The sequence below is a fragment of the Limulus polyphemus genome, unplaced genomic scaffold (assembly GCF_000517525.1).
Source record: "Limulus polyphemus unplaced genomic scaffold, Limulus_polyphemus-2.1.2 Scaffold389, whole genome shotgun sequence".
Taxonomy (NCBI): Eukaryota; Metazoa; Arthropoda; class Merostomata; order Xiphosura; family Limulidae; genus Limulus; species Limulus polyphemus.
In genome coordinates this window covers 508,585-527,785 of record NW_013665999.1, presented here as the reverse complement: position 1 = coordinate 527,785, position 19,201 = coordinate 508,585, and the positions used below count along the sequence as shown (strand labels likewise).

The following is a 19,201-nucleotide window of genomic DNA, read 5'->3' as shown; positions in this document are numbered from 1 at the left end:
TCATCACACTAGCTACTATATACTACTATAAAAATAAACGCAACTATATATATCCACCCCACCTCTGCTAATACCTTGAGGCTGTTCCCAGCGACGAAAATTGTAGCTAGGTAATTTTGCCTTTAAAGTTGCTTTGAGGAAAGTCTCATTCAAGATAGTGCAATCATAGGACTCTTCTTCGAGCAAAGTTTCTAAAAAAAGGTTGGTTTATGAAGAAGGAATGTATGTTAACCAAGAAACATTCAAACAGACAATTTAGATGTATTATTGTGCTTCAGGATCCCATAAATGACAGAAATGAAAGTGAATGTTCAGTCCAGAATAAGTGTCATATATAATGAGTATAAAAACAGACTTAGCTGTATAGTTGATGCTGTTCAGGACAAAGGCTCTTTGAAATAGATGAATATTTTATAAAGCGATAGTAATAAATACAAAAATGTCGTATATGATCAGAAGTTAAGACTAGAGGTTTGAAGAAGGTGTAACGGGATCAGTGGTATTAATAGCAGCCACAGCAGTGGAATCATTAGGTGTTGGAAATGGTCTTTATGTGGTAAGCGATCTGATAAATATTTCAAAGGGAGGAAGAGCTTAACTTAGCTCACTGTCTGATGATAATCCCGAAAATGTGGGAAGACTGGCTTATTAGGATATTTTGTAGTTCCATGAGTGTTGTAGTCCAGGCACTTTTCATTGTGCAATAAGTGAAGTGGAGGGATTCTAGAAGTTTCCACCCAATATCGTTGCTTAAAGATGAAATCACTACACTGAAGAAGATGGTCAATTACATCACTGCTTTCTGCTAAAACACGAATTATGAAGGTTAGTCCTTGAACATTATTAATACGTATTGTTCACATTATATACATATTGTTTTCAATTAGCTCTGAAGTTATTTCTTTTTCTGAAAAAGCTGGAGCCACGCCACAAATTACACATGAAAACAGTGACATTCGATGAGATGGTGGTTTTTTTAAGATAAGGGGATCCAAACTTCTGCATGGTAGTGTTCGAGCTTAAATTTGAGATCCCTTATTAGTACAAAGAATTTCGAATAACTAAGAATTATAGGTTTTAATTATTATTGCATTGTGAATTTGGTGGCTTTCAGCTTAAAAACAATACTTAGAGATCTCCAAAGGATGTATGAGTCATATAGAATTTAGAGTTAATTTCAGATAACAAAATCACTGATAAACAAGTTTTTATTTACTTCAAAAGTTCATTTGGATACCAGTTATGTACTAGTTATGTATCGTTATGTATCGTATAGTTATGAAATACATGTACATATGGTGAATGAATAAACAAATAATTATGTTTCTAATTTTCCAGGACGCCCATGGATGTACATATTGAAATTATTGTGAGAAAAAACTCTAGCTTAACGTTATTTTTAGCAAAAATATTAGGACTATGATTTACAATACTTCTCCAGCCTTTAATGTTCAAAACTTTAAGTCTGAAGGCAATAGGCGAAGTATTGATTGAATCTTGTGAATTAAATAATGAAGAACATGAAAGAGAAAACTAGCTCTTAATACTTATCTATATAAATAGAATAGTACTGTCCGTTGTGTGCCCATGTAACTACTTCGCAGAGTGTGAATGGATACTCACCAAAATTAGTATGGAGGTTCATTGAGTCCATGGGATGATAGATACAAATTTTCAGGTTTGCAGTTTTGAAGGGCGTTTTTTACCGCTACCTCACCAACTGTAGATGGATCTTCACCAAATTTAGCATGAAGGTTTTTTGGGTCCATGCAAACTCGCGGTTTCACATTTTGTGTTTTGCAGTTTTTATGGGTCGTTTTTTTTTTTTTACAATTACATATAAGGGAAGCAGCTTTTCATGTCCAAAGATAACCTTACATTAATAATAAATTTGCATAACATCTACCCAGTTAGTTATTAATAAAATATTAATACTTTACTAACTAATACTTTCAATCAAATAGTCTTGGGATTTTTTAATGTGATAATGATATTTATTTTCGCTTTTTTTGAAGACCTTTAAAATGCGATTTTATCATAGATTGTCACTAACAGATTTTTGAGAACTTGTTTTCATTGTCATATTTGAATCTTTTTTTTTCCTCGTAACAAATACAATCTTTTTATATTTATTGGTGACTTGTTGTTTTTTATTATAAACTTATGCTGCTATCTATTGGACGTATAAAATTCGATGTACTTTATTGTGTTTTTCTGGGTTGCTAAGCAGCGAAATTTATGTAGTCTTTTATTGTTGTTTTTATAAAGAAGACGTAACGATAAAGACGGCTGGACGTATTTGTATTTTTATATCTCATGCTAAACTTGTATATGTTTGAGTCTTAAATAAAGTTTATTATAGAGTTATTGAATGTTCTAGTTTATTTTCCAAATCGTGAAAATGGCAGCGGGATTTGTTACTTGTGGGCCCAACGAAGCTCTTGTTATTTCAGGTAGACCGAGGCTAATAGTAATGCCATTACTTAGTTATATTATATTTAGTATTACTACTACTACTAGTTTTAGTGTATTACCACTTCCAGTAATAGTATTAGTATTACTAGTAGGCTACCATCTTGACTATCAATATGAAGTTGCACGAGATAAGCCTAACAGTTACTGAGTTAGGGTCTACTGTGGGTGTGATTAAAAAATGAAAATCTAATCCAGGGTTAAAAAGTGTCGGAAATAAATAACTTACGTATATTACTGACTTACAAATTACATTTACATTCGCCTAACAAAGTACAAAATATTTCCTACAAAGTATTGAGGCTAAGCTATATTTTACTTATAGTTTTAAATATATGATGATAATAAATATGCCTATATAAGTGTATTGAAATTGATTAACATTTTTTGATTGAACAAATGCAATGGCGTTTCACTAAAAACTGTATCTTTTTTTTTAAATTAGATTTATTGAAAGTTTGATACCTCTGAACACAATTAAAACACTTTGCTGGAGGTTTTTTCTTTGTAATACAGTATTCCATTGGAATATCTTTCTTAAATGGATAAGTATAGATGTTGAATTATTAATTAATGAAAAAAAAAATGTTATTAACGAATAAGAATATAAAATGCACGAAAGTTAGCAACAGTATGATGGTAAATGGTAGGGTTTATTGAAATACAGGAAAAGTCAAAGAAATTATTGTTCAATTTGTTGAAATATATAGATCTCAAAAACTTGTTATTTTTTGTTACATATATTAATAAAAATCCCTTAGAACAAACCACTGAATATAACTTGAAGGGATTTTATTTATACATCAGTTTTAAAAACAAAGTTAACTGAGGATAAAGTGTAGTTTAATTTTTATATTAATTTAATTAAGGATAACATTGTCTCTGTAAGAGATTTTAAAAACAATCTTACAACAGAAAAAGAAGAAAAAGTATGACACAAGAATGGATAATTTTTTTTACTTGTTTATTTGTGGGTGAAAAAGAACATATTTTTAAACTGACTAATTTTGTTCAAAAGGTGTGTGAGTATTTTTCTATAGACTCTTTGTTTTGAAGAATAAGATGTTTTTGACAAGTTTGAAAATTTTGCAAAGAGTAGAGCCTCTAGCTTTGATACAGTTTTTCTTAAGTACATAAAGAATTTTGGCAAACAGTTAGTGGGAGACTTTCACTTGTTTCTCACTCTTTTTTTTTTTTTGGTTTTGCAGATTGCCAGTAGGCAATTGAAATAGATTCTTTAAAGACATTTAATAAATTATTTTTAAAGTTGGCATTTAATTAAGAATTTTAAGTATGATTTTTAGAAAAAGATTTTCATAACTTTATCAACTAGTTGGAGTTTTTTTTGACAAGGCTTCTTTTATGTATGGTGCTTTGAGTTGTATTTTTACTTACCACATTGTATCTATATTTTCCTATATAAATATAGGTTCTCTGTAGTAAATGATAGACAACGTAAAACACCATACATATAATATACACTCCTACACTGTATAAAGCCTTTTTAACCAGTACATTCATATTTTAATTTCCTCATAATTGCAAATACAAATGTTTTTGGTTGGTTCGGTGATATGTCATTTTTTTATTTTAAATGGATGAGAGGGTTATCTTTCACCTTGCTTTTTCTTAAGTTCATGAATATCAAATATTGTGTTTAGTTAGGTTGATGTTTGTGAGTAGGCATTATCTAAATATATTAGTATGTGCTTGATTATTTGAGAGGTAGAATGATACAAAATAATATAGTTAGTGTAGGTAATATTTAGTTATTAGGGTGCCCTTAATGAATTGAATAACTTTCTGTCATTTAATTGTATACTTACATGTAGCTTCTCATGATTGTAGATATTACATTGTTATCATCTCCTGATGTTAAGCTAGATGATATTACAAAATTCCATAATATTACATCAGAGATACATACAGAAAAGTTAAGTCCACATTTTAATTTTTTTTTTCCATAGGTAGGTTAGGCAAAGACTGTCATAAAAATGAATGGGTTATATGTAACTTTTATGCTAGTGCTGTTTACTTTGTTGCAGGTATTTCCCACAGTATAGTCAGTTAGGGTTTGCAAATAGGAGATTCAACAAATATTATATCACAGAACATCGGTTCATTACCTTCTGAACTCTGAGTTCATCATATTGGGGCCAGTACACAGGAAAGTAAAAACTCCAATATTTAATAGACAAAAAAAGTCAAAGCACAAACACAACACAATGAAACGAAACAAAGTGTAAGTTTTTATAATGAATGTAAGCTTCTATTGTCAATTAAAGAAAAAAAGGAAAGTTAAACTACAAAATTTAAATAACCCCTGAAAGTTAAGCTCAAACACAGTGAAACAAAATGTTGTTAGTTAATGAAAGTTAAATGGAAACTTTCTAAAGAAAGTCAAACTACCATCCTGTACACCACACTAGTAAAAGTAAAATTTAAATTGATTGTTACTCATGTACAGTTATAATCTATTCAGAACATTTAATTAATAGAATTGTTTTTTCTGGAGTAAAAATTAAGAAAAATCGAAAGACTTACACTCTTCATAAACAATATAAATAAATACTATAAAGTATTCTATTAGTGACACTATAAGCTATTGAAATTGTATCTTGCATTAATTGAGGCTGTAAGAAAAAGTTATTTAAAATGCATTGTTTACAATTATCTATATTTACGTATATTATACTTATTGTTTTTTTTCAAAGACAATGTTCAATAATAAATATATGTATATAGTACAAATGTGAGGTTTCAGGTAGTGGTCATGCATTGGAGTTATAAGCCCATTGCATATGTTTAATATTTGAATATTGTATGTTAAAAAAGTTAACATTTATTTTTACAGGATGTTGCTATGAAAGTCCAGCAATAGTGCCTGGTGGAACAGCATTTGTTTGGCCCTGTATTCAACAAGTACAAAGGTGTGTACTTTGCTACATGTTAAGGTTACACTAAATAAGAATCCATAGAAAATACCACACTTTTCTACATCTAAAGATGTCAATCAAATTAATATTCTTTGAAAGATTTAGCAGCCCAAACAAAAGTTATGAGGTAAAATCTGAAAAACAGTTTTTCACAGAAGAGTTAAAAAAGGTTTTGCGATGAATATAATGGGTTTATGCTTTTACCTCATTTCTTAAACAAAACGAACTCTTTAAATATTTTTTATACTAATATTACAAGTTTTCATTGCTCTCTTGATACAGGTATAGGGTGTACTCAAAATGTTTAGCTTTTTGGAGAAGATTGTTTATTACACTTACCTCTATCAGGTCAATCTTTCCTTGAACATGTGATATACATACACATGTAATAGTAACAAACAAAATTGTCTTGTTGATAAAGATATTTTGAAATAGTCTAACAATGAATAATAACGAATATAAGGTTTGATTAGCAAAGAAAATCAATATACCAAGCTACACATGTACATGTGAAACTTGAATGTCTCATGTCTAAATAACAATTATATTATTACATAGATGTTGCTTAATTGTGAAACATACATGTATAGCATTTTCAGTATATTTGTAAATAATCTAAACTAGTCTTGTACAACTTCCAACAATTATGATAAATTTATCAAGTGTAAAATTTCATGACAAAATATTTTAATCATACAAGCATTTCATACTTATTTTGAATCTAAACAGTAGTAAAAAACAAAACATTCCTGGAAATCTGTAAAAGTCAATATTAGTGATTAACAGTGTCAGAATTGTTTGTATTTGGCATTAATGTATTTTAAACATACCTCCTAGATTTACCTTTAGCCTTTTTAGCATTATGAGCTCTGTAAATATTTAAGCTGTGAGAAGGATTTGGTGATTCCTTTTTACTTAAATTGGAGTAAAAGATTACTTATTAGAGATATGGAGTCATTACAGTATTATACCTTTGAAAGTTCTTTCATTAACACACCTGTACTTTTATTACAAAAACTTAGCAGATAAATTCTGCCTATTCCAGCTGTATCAGCAAGTGGAACTTATGTCTGAAAGAGGTTAAGTCTAGTTGTACTTGTTAAAGTGATTTATCTGCCTCTTCCAACTGTATCAGCAAGTGGAACTTACGTCTGAAAGAGGTTAAGTCTAGTTGTATTTGTTAAAGTGATTTATCTGCCTATTCCAGCTGTATCAGCAAGTGGAACTTACGTCTGAAATAGGTTAAGTCTAATTGTACTTGTTAAAGTGAAGCTTTGTTCTTATGGTTTAACTATTAAAAAAGATTTCCTTTTTTTTGTCTTTGTAGTTTTAGAAGCTAATTTTATAGGCTATCATGTAGACAAAGTTCTTATGTTAAGCCATACTAAAAGCTTTGAACTTGCAGCCAGAACATTGTAGTAGTTTAACGAAGGATTTCAGTATTGTTTATCAATAAGTTTAGTTTTTTAGAATTTGCATTAACTTTCTTATCTATATTATCTTTTTAGAAAAAGTTTTAGTTCTCTACACATATTGAAAAAAAAAAGAGAAGGACATATGAAAAGTAAATAAAATGTCTGTTGTTGAATCAGATCATCCACAAATCTTATATTTCCTGTGTTTTTCTATTTCTTCTTTATAAACTTCTAAAACTTGAAATTAATATATTTTTAACATAATACTGTTATGAATGATGAATTCTTTTCCCATGTACCATACATGGTCATCTAGCCATGAAAATACAACTCAGTTATCCTTTAAAGATTCCATATTGTTATTTAAGTGTAAGCCAAATAGCAGCTGCAGGGACTATTGGTGTTAAGTTAAAAAATGCAAGACCTTTCAGAAGGTATGCTAGAAAATTGGAGGGCAATTTCAGTTTTATAAGCTACCCACATATTTCACTAGCCAGCACTCAACATTTATCTGTTGTTGAACCACTCTTGAAATATTTAGTTTGATTTACTTATTGATATATACCAATCTTAAATTTATTTCTAAACAAATGATTTATATATATGTGCATCAAGAATACACTTTTGGCTCAAAGGCGTGACTAAGTGTATGTGAAATAAAATGGTTGGGAACTACTGATCTAGGTTGTACTTTACATATTAAACACTTCAGAATATCCAGATTAGTCATGCATAATTAATTTTTTTTTTTAGGATAATTAAATATTCAAACCGCATGTACATAAAGCTTATGAAGAATATTTAGTTTAGGAGTTTTTAGTATTTAAGGCTTTAAGGATTTTCTAGATAAAAAAAAATTACCCATCAAGGATTTTATGTAAGTTGATAAACTTGGAATGAGATGAATATTTATAGTGTTCTCAAAATGAGAGAGACAAAGAAGATTCATACTGGATTTGAATACTGTGTAGTGTACTAATAGTGTGAGTTGTAGACTTCTTGATCAGAATTATCAGTTTGAACTTGAAATATGAGAGTTATGTTTTTTTATCTTTCATAATATGTATGTGTAGAAGGCAGTTATGTTCATTTACTGGAGTGTTTTGGTGCTATAGCTTCAAAGAACTTATTGCTGTGTAAATTTTTATTGTATATTTGTTTCAGAATAAACCTCAACACCATGACTTTAATGATTGAGAGCCCTACAGTTTACACTCAACAAGGAGTTCCAATATCAGTCACTGGAATTGCTCAGGTATTAAAAAAATATATTTTATTGAGTTAACTAGTTGTAAGTAACTAGTGACATCTTATATTGGGATATGATCATAAATATCTTAATCTCAGTCCATATAAAAGTGAAAAGAAATTAAAACCTCTTCAGCATACTACATAGTTTTTGTCTGTATCTATCTATTTATATATATATATATATGTTTACATCTATGTAGCATAGGTTGCTGCTGATCGATCTTATACTTGCATGTCTGTAATCAGAAATGCTATGTGTATGTTATATTTATTATTGAATATTTTGTTTTGATCTCTTTGCATGTTGTGCAGGTTAAAGTCCAAGGCCAGAATATGGAAATGCTTCGAACTGCTTGTGAACAGTTTCTTGGAAAACATGAGAATGAAATAATGCACATTGCTCGGGAAACACTCGAAGGACATCAAAGAGCAATCATGGGCCAGATGACTGTGGAGGTGAAATAATGATGATGTATTGTAAAAATAACCTTTTATATTGTGTTCTTATATGCTTCATTTCTTTATTGTTAAGTGATAACCCTCAGATTCTTGTAAGCAAAAGTGATACATAAAATTAGGAGTAACAAGTAACTACTAATGGTCTTATAAATTAAAGAAACTTTTAGACATTTCCCACATCAAGTATTTATGCTTAAAATTGTTTTAATTCCTATTTTGGAGTATTTGTCATGTTAGGTATGATTTCTGTGAATTTCACTGGCCAGTTTAATGCCATTCCTCTTTTCTGGTTCCGGGTGTGTGGTTGGATTGCTTCTGTTTTTTGTTCATTCTTTTTTCAAGACATTTGACTACTGTAGTTACTCTTCTTTTCTCTTGTATTTTGTTTACTTATATGATTTGCCTCTTATAAATTTTATTTTCCTCTCTTTGTAGTTTTTAAGGTAAGAGTATACTGGAAAATTTTCCCATCACTTTTCTTTCCTCTTTAAATCCCGATATTGAAGTTCCTCGTTTCAAAGAGCAGCACCACATTGTAAGAATTTTCCAAGATGATACTTTACCTCCACATAAAGAATAGTTTGATCACTCATTCATCTGCCTATGAGATTTGCATACCACTTGTCTTGAGCTAAGTCCCACTTAAAAATCACCTGTTTAACTTGAACTACACTAGTACATGATGACATCATCATGTGACGATAATCCTCCACCAATAGAAATATGACACAGCATCCTTACACAGTAACTCCTCCTAAGCACTTGCACTTGAAACAACTTTATTCCTTTCCTTGGAATAACCAAGTTTCATGTTTCTTTCATTACTAAAGAACAAGAAATAATTTTTTTTCTCACTTATCCATTATAGATTCTCAAGTGGTGGTAACTTCTACTTCATCCTGTGATGGTGACAATGTTACTAACGTGGAAGAAAATCCTCACCATTCTAATCTCTTTCTTGATATGATTTTGCAGTAATTTCCTTTTCTTTCTCAACTGTCTTTTGATTCCTTCGGTTCTTTACTACACAAAACCTCTACTCAAGATCAATTTGTCTTTCATCCTTCTCCTGATATTAGGGTTCATGCAAACTCGTTTTTTGAACAACTGCACATCCATACTCACATATCTCACCTTCCTCGCCTTCTTGTTTCTCTTGTCCTTGCTTACAACCATTCTTCATTTCCATTTTTTGATTCCTAGTCTTTGGAATCTCTTTTACCTGCTTGGGGAAGGACCCCCCTAACTTCTATTTCACTTTCTAGTACCCAGTTTTTATGCATTTGTCTCTTTCTTACCACCCTTCTACATTTCTTATCATCCCTCTACCATATTCATGAGACACTTCATTGTGCTCCTGAAGGGTTTTCCGGAGAGGTTCATTCTCTCCTTTTTACCACATTATCCTGTACTACTACTTCTGTTCTATTACTCCTTGCTTGATTTCTCTGCTGTTGAGACTTGTTTGGTCAGGATGCTCTCTTAACTAATGTTTGCCTCCCTCATCCTTATATTTGTGATTTTCATTGGGCTCTTTTTCTTCACCTGGAGGTCTTTGGTGGTTTTCCTGACACTTTGGAAACTATGGCTATAGTGTTTATTGCCTTCTTTGGTTTTTCATCTTTATCACCCTCTCCCTGTTATTCCTGTTCCTAGGCCTGCTCAGTACATATCTTCCCTTCCCATTCTTGCTTCATGTACTTTTTATTCCCATCCTCCCACTTCACGACATCAAGGTCATCTTGCATCTCATCAGTGACTATCCTGTCAAGTCTGACCCAGTGGGCACCTGTCTGTTTTGCTTCACCAGCCTTTTATCTCCATTTTTGGTCGACAGATGGGTTTTTCAGGTTCTCACCCATGGCCTGTCTCTCCACTCTTCCTCCCCTCTCCTTTTCCTATTTCTTTTCTTCTTCCTCCTGACCCCATTTATCTTCAGTGTCTCAAGGATGCAGTCTCAGGTTGCTTGGCCAAGAATACCATCAAGAGAGTATTTACCCCTACTCCAGGATATTACTCTTATATCTTTGTTGTCCTCAAGAAGACCAAGGACTGGCATCTGGTTATCAGTCTGTCATCTCTCAACTGCATTGAAATTATCCCACAGTTCTGAATGTAGGGTTTCAAGGTTGACATGTTGGATGCTTTTTTTACACATTTTGATTGCCTCATTCTCCAGACAATATTCTTTATTTCAACCATCAGAATCTAATTTTCCAGTTCTGTGCTCTTCCCTTTGACACTGAGTCTTCTCTTTATGTTTTCATTTGATTCAGGGGTGCATTTGCCCACCATATTCACAGAATGGGGTCTGAGATTCCATCATACATGAATGACTGGCTTTTACTTGCCCCTTCTTGGGAGGACTTCTTCTCTCACACCTCCATTCTTTTGCAGGAGATTGCTCAGCTGGACTGGCTAGTCAAACATTCCAACTCTTTTCTCATACCTTTCCAATACATTTGGTACATCTGTGCATGTTCTTCAACTCTCATCTCAGTTGAGCTCAGCCTTCACCTGTGAGCAATGGAATGTTTTGTTACCAAGATTTGTGCTTTTCCTTTACATGCTGCAGATGAGGTTCTTTTGCTTTTAGAGACTCTGTCTTTGCTAGCACCACTCATTCTTTTAGGCGGCATACACATGTGCCTCTTCAGTGGACATTGTGAGACCAGTAGAACCTCTCTCATTATCCACTGTCCTTGGCAATGTGCATCCCTTCTCTTCTCGAGGTCTTGTCTTGGTATTTCACTGTGCCAATACCATGGTGAGCATCCCCATGCCACTCTCTGAGTGGATCTACATCTTTTCACAGATGCTTCTCTGTCAGGTTTGGGCACATCTGTGAATAACAGCATCACTTCGAGCATGTGGCCTTTGGAGGAGCATTCATTGCACCTTAACATACTCAAGCTTCTTGCAGTTCATAAGGAAAGTTCTCCTTTTCTTTCCTCTTCTTGTGGATCAGTTGATCACCATCTACTTTGACAATTCCACAGTCATCTATCATTGGGTACCCATTCCAGGACTTTTTGCTTCAACACTTTCGACTTTCTATTTTGGGCTCATTCCCATTAGATACATCACATAGCTTGTCATGTGCCAGGAGCTTTGAACCTGGTGGTGGATCATCTTTCTTAGCCAGACCAGATTCTACCCATGGAGTGGCCACTTCACCATCAGGTTTTTCATTGGGTTTGCTTTCAGCTGGGCATGCCCCTCATCAGTACTTTGGCCACTCTTCTCAAAACCAAACTTCTGGTTTCCAGTTATTCATAATTTGACCCTGGTGCTTGATGCTCTCAGCCAGAACTGGTCTCATCTTTTTTGTTTCTCTATCCTCCTCTTTGTCTTCTCCTTCGTGTTGCCTTGACATACAACACTCCTAATTGGGTCTTGTCGGCAATGCCTCCTTGCCCTACACTACCTTGGTTTCCTCTGCTTTGTCAGTTGGCATCCAGGCTCCCTCTTCCTTTGCCCCATACTTCCCTCTCTTTTGATCCAACCTCACATGGCTATTTTTTCACCTAGGTGTGTTGTCTCTTCAACTTCACTTGTGGGATTTGTCTGGTCCATCACCCATAGGGCTGGACTCTCTAATCATGTAGCCTTCTTCTTATCTCATTCTTGTTGCCCTTCAACTTTGTCTGTCTATCAAAGGAATTGACAAGTTTTTGATGTTGGTCCATCTGCCATTCCCTTCCTCTGGGCCATCTTGCTGTGTTCCACCTTTTGGCATTTTTAACAAAACTGCCTGATACGTTGCTATGGTCTAAACCAACAACATAGCAAGGTATCAGGCAGTATGTCAACTACATTTTATCTTTCCCATTACTACCAATTGTTTTCTTTCCCTGGTCTTTCCACCTTTTTCCAGTCCTTTATTGTTCATCGACATTCTCCTCCAACTCTCATGCCTACCTGTGATCTTAATGTGGTTTTACGTGCTTTCACATGGACTTTGTTTGAGCTGTTGCTTTCTGGTCTTTATACAGCCTTTCTTTGAAGACATACTTCCTTCTCCTTTTTGCCTGTGGTCACTGTCATTCGAATATATATATATATACCATTAATTCTTTCTTCATTCTCTTTCTTCATACGTATTTACTCCTCTATCCAGATTGGGCTTTTCATCCCAAGACTTTGGCTGCTTGGAAAGGTGATCATTCTTTGGTTCCTATTTTTCTTCCTTCCATCTCTCACCTTTATGCTTGTTTGTTTCATTCCACACAGTGTTATTTGGCATTATGTTCCCTTTTTTGGGTTCTAATCATCATTCATTTTTGCCTGAATGTGTTTGCCAACTCTTGATGGTTGATGTATTCTTTCCTGGATATTGACACTTGCAGGATTTTCACATTTCCTTGAATCCAGTTCATCAACTGTCTCACTGTCTTGCATCTCATTTTTGCCAACCCATGGATGAGATCCTTCAGGCTAACATGTGGACAAATCCACACATGTTTCTTCTATTATCTTCATCATTTGACTGTTTTGTCTTCTGCAAGATTCCTCTGATTGCCATTATTCAATCTACACATCATCTTTGAGAAGGATAAGTAGATTTTCTTTTTCATCCCCCTCTTCCCTTTTATAGGATCCTGCCAGATGGCTGATGTTGCCCCTCAGGGGATAGTTATTTTCCAAAATCTGCATCAAGTCAGAGATAATGGAAAGCACTCAACCCATCCACCCTGGCCCTACCAGTGCTCACTATTGAGCTGGAGTGTTCTTCTATACTACTAATAGTATCTTTGTGGTATTAAACTTACTCAGTTGCTCAATCCAGACCATACCTTTTAATGGAATGTCATGGAAAAAGACAGCTGCAAGGAAATGACTGCCCATTTCTTTGGCCTTTGCTTGCTGGCTTTTCAAAATAGGGTTCAAAATATTTTGAACTCCAAACCACATCAATAAAACTTGTAAACATTCAAAACATAGTGGCAAATATATGGTCTTTGTACATCTTTATCATTCAAACAGTATAAAACTTCTGAGTTTTTGAAGCTGGTGGTTTCAAAATCTGTAAAATTCAACTAAAATGCTCTTTTTTTTTACTTTAATTTGAAACTTGTAAAACTAAGAAAAAAAAATCATCTGAAAGTTGGGATTATCTTCTATCCCATAATCTATTTTCTGTAGAACTCCCTTCTTTCCTTAAATTTAGTATAAGTTTCTAAATGTTTAGTTACATCAAGAGTCTATACCATGGTTTTGTGTTTTTGTATGCTATGTCATAATCAGTTAATTTTGTTGATTCCATTGCTTCTTTGTTCATTTTATTAAATGATTACTTTATCACTTGCTTTTCCTTTTAGAAAATGTACACTGGTAATTTGAAGCTAATTTAAAGAATCTACAATTGCGTGAATAATTAACCCTTTCCAGATCAGTATCTTATGCTTTTTTACTAGGGTGCATGACAAATTAAGTTTTCAAAAATTCTGTCTGATCATCCCAACTTCTACTTGAAATTGCTATATATAACATGTAAATTACTTTCAACAAAGTGGCTAGCACCTAATGTTATTTAATTAGGCCTGTGATTGTGTTTGTTCCTATGTGCATATTTGTTGGAATAAAATGGGTTAGAAATAAATAACATGGTTGTGCAGGTATAAAAACTAGCCTAAATCTGCATACAGACTCATCTTTATGGGAAAGTAACATGCATTGTGAAGTGAGTAATACAGTGTAATAAAAAAGAGAAATACAGATGAATCGTGAGATATATAGAATCTGTATAGTCTGTACAATAAATGTGTGTGTGTGAAGCCTGGCTTTTAGGTCAATGGTTAAAACATATTGCATAACATAATAATTTTGAAATGTGTCATAATGGTTTTTACTTCATAATAGATTGTAAATTTATGAAGAAAATCGAATAAGGTTTAAAAACGTTTAATTGTCATCATGCTTTACATTTGAAGTATCTGTGTTTCAGATATGCTGACATTTATGAGTATAATTAATTTACGAAAGCACGTACAGAAATTGTAAACTTGAATTATGTTCTTGATTAAACTAATTTTCTACAGGAAATTTATAAAGATCGAAAGAAGTTTTCCAAGCAAGTATTTGAAGTGGCTTCTTCAGACTTAGTGAACATGGGAATAACCGTAGTGTCATACACTATTAAAGACATCAATGATGACCAGGTATGTCTAAATTATTTTTAAAGTTTATAATACAGATCTTAGAGGAAGTTGTATGTGTATATCTGCATATAATTTAGAAATAGTTCTTGTGGAATTATTCATAGACATTAAAAGGTTGTATAATATAGCTGAACATTTTTTTTGTTTTTAAACAATATTCTAAACTTTGTGTAGATATTTTGTTCAGTCACTAATATTAGGAGTAGAAGAACGTAGCATAGTACCATTATACATAAAAAGAAGAGTATATATTTGTCAGTTTTTCTTGTTATACATACACTATACATTTTGACTGAGAGCAAATATTAAATTAGAACCATGGGAGTTCAAAGTATCTCTTTCACATTTGAAATCCTATTAGCTTGGGTTGAGGATGAATACAGTTATGAATTCATAGCCAGCAATAGTATATTTTAATATACTGTAAGGACAACAAGGGACCATTTGTTCCTTCAATTTTGTTCTTGTACACCCATCCTTGAATCATAGTACTGTAGTGTTTCAGACAGATGAAAAATATTAGTAGATAATACGTGACAAATGAATCAAATTAGTAAGTGGCCTTACTAAATCCCACCTTGCTTTTTAGAATCTATTGATTCCCCTCTTAAACTCACATAATGTGTCAGCCCCCATTAAATTTCAACAAGATCACCTCTTCCCCTACTTTTCTTAAGAGAAAATAAGTTTGGGAATTGTAACTTATCCTCATAAGACAACATTTCCATTCCAAGAATTATCCTAGTAGCCCTTCTCTGAACCCTTTCCAGTGAGTCAGTATCCTTCTTAGATTAGGAGACAAGAACAGTACACAGTACTCGAAAAGAGAGAGGTAACCATTGCTTTTGACTTAATTGTAATCAGTATGTTAATAAATAATTCAAAAACTGTTAGCTTTACTACTAGCAACAGAACACTGCTAAATAGTTTGAATGGCATACCTACAACTATATCAAAATCTTTTTCTTCAGTCATGCTATTGAGTGGATTCTCATCTGTACGAAATGTGTGACAAAATTATGTTAAGACATATACATTACCTTGCACTCACTATAATTAAAGGTAATTGGCCAAGTATTTGTCTAACTCTCCAATCACTCAAAGCCATTATATAGTACCATAACATCATCAGTATAGCTAGAAATACAAACAGTTTAATGTCATCAGTAAACTTTACTGATTTACTAATGATGCTCCTATCAATAGTGTAACATAAATAAGTAAATACAAAGACCCAAGAACTGATTCCAGAGGCACTCCACTGGTAACAAAGGTCTAGTTCGGTTGGATCCATCAATAACAGATTTTTGCTTTCTCTCACTCAACCACATTACAATTCAGTAAAGCCTCACTAATGTGATTTTCTTAGCTAACCTTCTCTTTTGAAAACGTAAGCACATAACTTCCACATTGTTTCAATTATCCAGTTAACAAGTAAAAATTAACACGTTTGTTAGAAAAGATTTCCTTTAGTGAATTGCTAATGACTCTCATTTATGATACCATATTTTAGTGAAAGCTTTTTTAAATCTAGAATTTTTCCCACTACAGAAATAAGATTAACTAGTCTGTAATTTCTAGGGCAATTCTTCTCCCTCCTTTAAGATTATAAATAACATTAGGACCTCTCTAATCTTCAGGCACTTGCCAATTATTGATCTACCAATAACAGAGAGAGTCTTGCACATTTGTTTTTTGAACTTCTTGGAGAAACATTATCTGGTCCTTGTTCCTTATCTGTATTGTTAGTTTGGCCAGCTAGTAGTAATTAATCAACTTGTAAACGTTTAGTGTAAAATTACCTTGTTTTTATGCTAGACTTGGTGATGTTTACAGTGACTACTCAAAATACCAATAGTAAAATAAAAAGGTACTGATGGTATAATGTCAACTACACCTCGTACTGCTCAGCCATTCATTACTAGTATTTGCAGCGTTCTTTTTTCTCCATGTAAAAGTACCTGGTCTCAGGTTGAAGGAAATATTTTAGAAATGTTTTAAAAACTGTCTTTAATGTTTGTTATCCTTTTTTAGCTCAAGTTGTATGAAAGTTATTCTTGAGTTTAACTGTTTTTTTCTCTACTTGTTTCCCTTTATGTTACTTTCATGGCTTAGACAGTAGAAGCATATTTGTATGTTATTGTGCAGCATCAGTGTTTTATCTTTTGCTGTTTTCACTTGTACAATGAATAAGCATTTTTTCCAGCTTATTATTATTATTATGGCACATAAATAATGTGTTTAATTTTTCATGCACTATAATGTGTATATGTATATATATATATATCAAACTTTGATTAACATATACACCTCTTTTATATTTTAGTAGTATAGCTCATTATCTTGTAAATTTTGCTTTAACTTTTCTGTCATAAGACCTTGTGATCTGAATATAGTCAGTGTAAATGTGGATACTATGAGCCTAACCTTTTAAGAACATACCTAGACACTGATTCAATGAATTTGACGATGAGTTTGTTGAAGAAATTATTTCTGGCTCTCAATTTTTTTTTACTTAACTTTGACTATTTCTTTATTTCAGTCACTTAATGCATTCCCTTCTCAGAAGTTAGTGCTAATTCTTCTTTGCTGTTATGTTTCATTTGCCATTACTTTGACAGTGTTTCGGCTCTGTCTGAGTTTATTTTTTGACATCATCTATCTTTACTCTTCTCTGTCTGCCCCTGCCCATTTTTACCATTCTTCTTACCACAAAATATGTTTTTCTGTAGATAGTTGAATTAAGGTATGTCTACAGTAACTTAGCTTTTTCTTTTTTTGATGGTATTAGTAACTTATCTTCACATTCTTGCTTTTTCCATCACTGCATAATTTCTTTCTGTACATGTATTACAAATTAATTAATCACACACTGCTGTGTCAAGCCAGTGGAGTATCAGATCTATAAAAAAACTATTTCATAATAGTAATCTTGTGAAGTAACATCTTTTTTATTTTTTTTACTTGAGCTGAGTACTTTTTTAGTTAGAATCTTTTTCTTAGTGACTTGACCACATATGGCCATTATCTCATAATCCATGTCCTTTACTGTTTATATGAAGCTTATTTTCTGCTTCTCATTCTTTTTGGTCTAGCATCTTTTAGACAAGCAGACATGAAATAAAGGTAATAAAAATGTTTGAACATTTAGATTACAAAGAAGGTTTATCCAGTATCAGTACTATTTAACCTCTTAAGACTTTACCATAATATCCTAAAAATCACAAATTACTTTTTTTTCCTAGTTTTCTAGAGAACTGTGCTATCATATGACTAGCTTTGACTTTTTTTATGGCCAACTTGCTTTATTTTTTACAATATAGATTTTTAGCTTTAAAACCACACTGACTGAACATTAATAGAAGAGGTTTGAAGCTCATATTCCAAGTTCTGATGTTTTTTGTTAAACATTGTATCAAGTCTGTTAGCATTGATGGCTATATCAGGTCTCTCACTTTGTCCTTATTTAGAGGTTAAACCATGAAATAAATCTTTTCATGATCCAAGATGAAAGGTTTTATTTCTGTTATGGTTTCTATAAAGTTTGGATGCCATCAGACAATAGTATTCCTATCAGCACTTAAGAAAAACCAATATTGTCCTAGTTACCTCTGCCACCGGATGTGGATGAAAGTTATGTTTTTACCCCTGTTTGTGTTTGTCAGCAAATATTTCTTGAAAACGGCTAAATGGATTTTGACATAACTTGGTATACATTTGTTTTATGACCCAACTTACAAGTGATTAGTTTTTGGAGGATCAAGGTCTCAGCAAGGTCATGAAAATTAAAAAATCCCTATCTGTTAACATGGGGACTAATTTTTCAAACTGTTTTTGCTCCATGTCTATGTCAAAAATGGTCAGATTTTGAAGAAACATGATGGACACATGTAGAATATTATTCCTCATTGTCTTGCCAAAAATGGTCCATGTCTGTTGATAACGACAGACATACAGACACATTGTCATATTTTTGAGAGCCAAATATGATCAGTGTTATACTGAATGACCCTCTAGTTTCTTATAAATTCATGTTTGTATATTACAACTTAACCAAGACATGGGTAGAACTGTTATCTTGGTAATCACAATGCCTATTGCATTATCAATTTCACTAAGTTTTTAAGATTTTTGTATCTGTGACAGTCTTATAATTCAAAATGACCTTCTTTGAATTATTTTTTGCTTCATATGTTTTTGTAAGATTTGTCAGTTCTCTATTTTATTGTTTCTTTCATCATTTTATTATAATGTTTTAATTATTCTTGAGCATTTTATTTGTGATTGAGAATTTACAAGCTGTATTGATAATTACAATAAACTAGACTCCACCCTCTGACCTTTAAACCTAGATCTAAAGTTCCATAAACAACAGACATCCATACAAATATTCTTCACTGTTAGATAACTAATGTTTCTGTCTGGATCTAGAAATACATCAAAGTGATATTCATTTTAGTCATTACTAAATGTATTTGATGCTGTGATGCCTATTCTGTTAATAGAA

At 32.5% G+C, this 19,201-nt stretch overlaps 1 protein-coding gene across 1 annotated transcript in view; it reads left to right on the top strand.

Annotated features, from left to right (window-relative positions):
- The first annotated feature begins 2,214 nt into the window (after positions 1 to 2,214).
- LOC106457901 (flotillin-1-like) overlaps positions 2,215 to 19,201 on the top strand; it is a 42,153-nt gene continuing 25,166 nt past the window's right edge. The window contains exons 1-5 of the mRNA XM_013917349.2: positions 2,215 to 2,453; positions 5,327 to 5,402; positions 7,988 to 8,078; positions 8,387 to 8,530; positions 14,575 to 14,694. Of these exons, the coding sequence (XP_013772803.1) occupies positions 2,402 to 2,453; positions 5,327 to 5,402; positions 7,988 to 8,078; positions 8,387 to 8,530; positions 14,575 to 14,694 (483 nt within the window). The 5' untranslated portion in view covers positions 2,215 to 2,401. The remainder of the gene's footprint in view (positions 2,454 to 5,326; positions 5,403 to 7,987; positions 8,079 to 8,386; positions 8,531 to 14,574; positions 14,695 to 19,201) is intronic.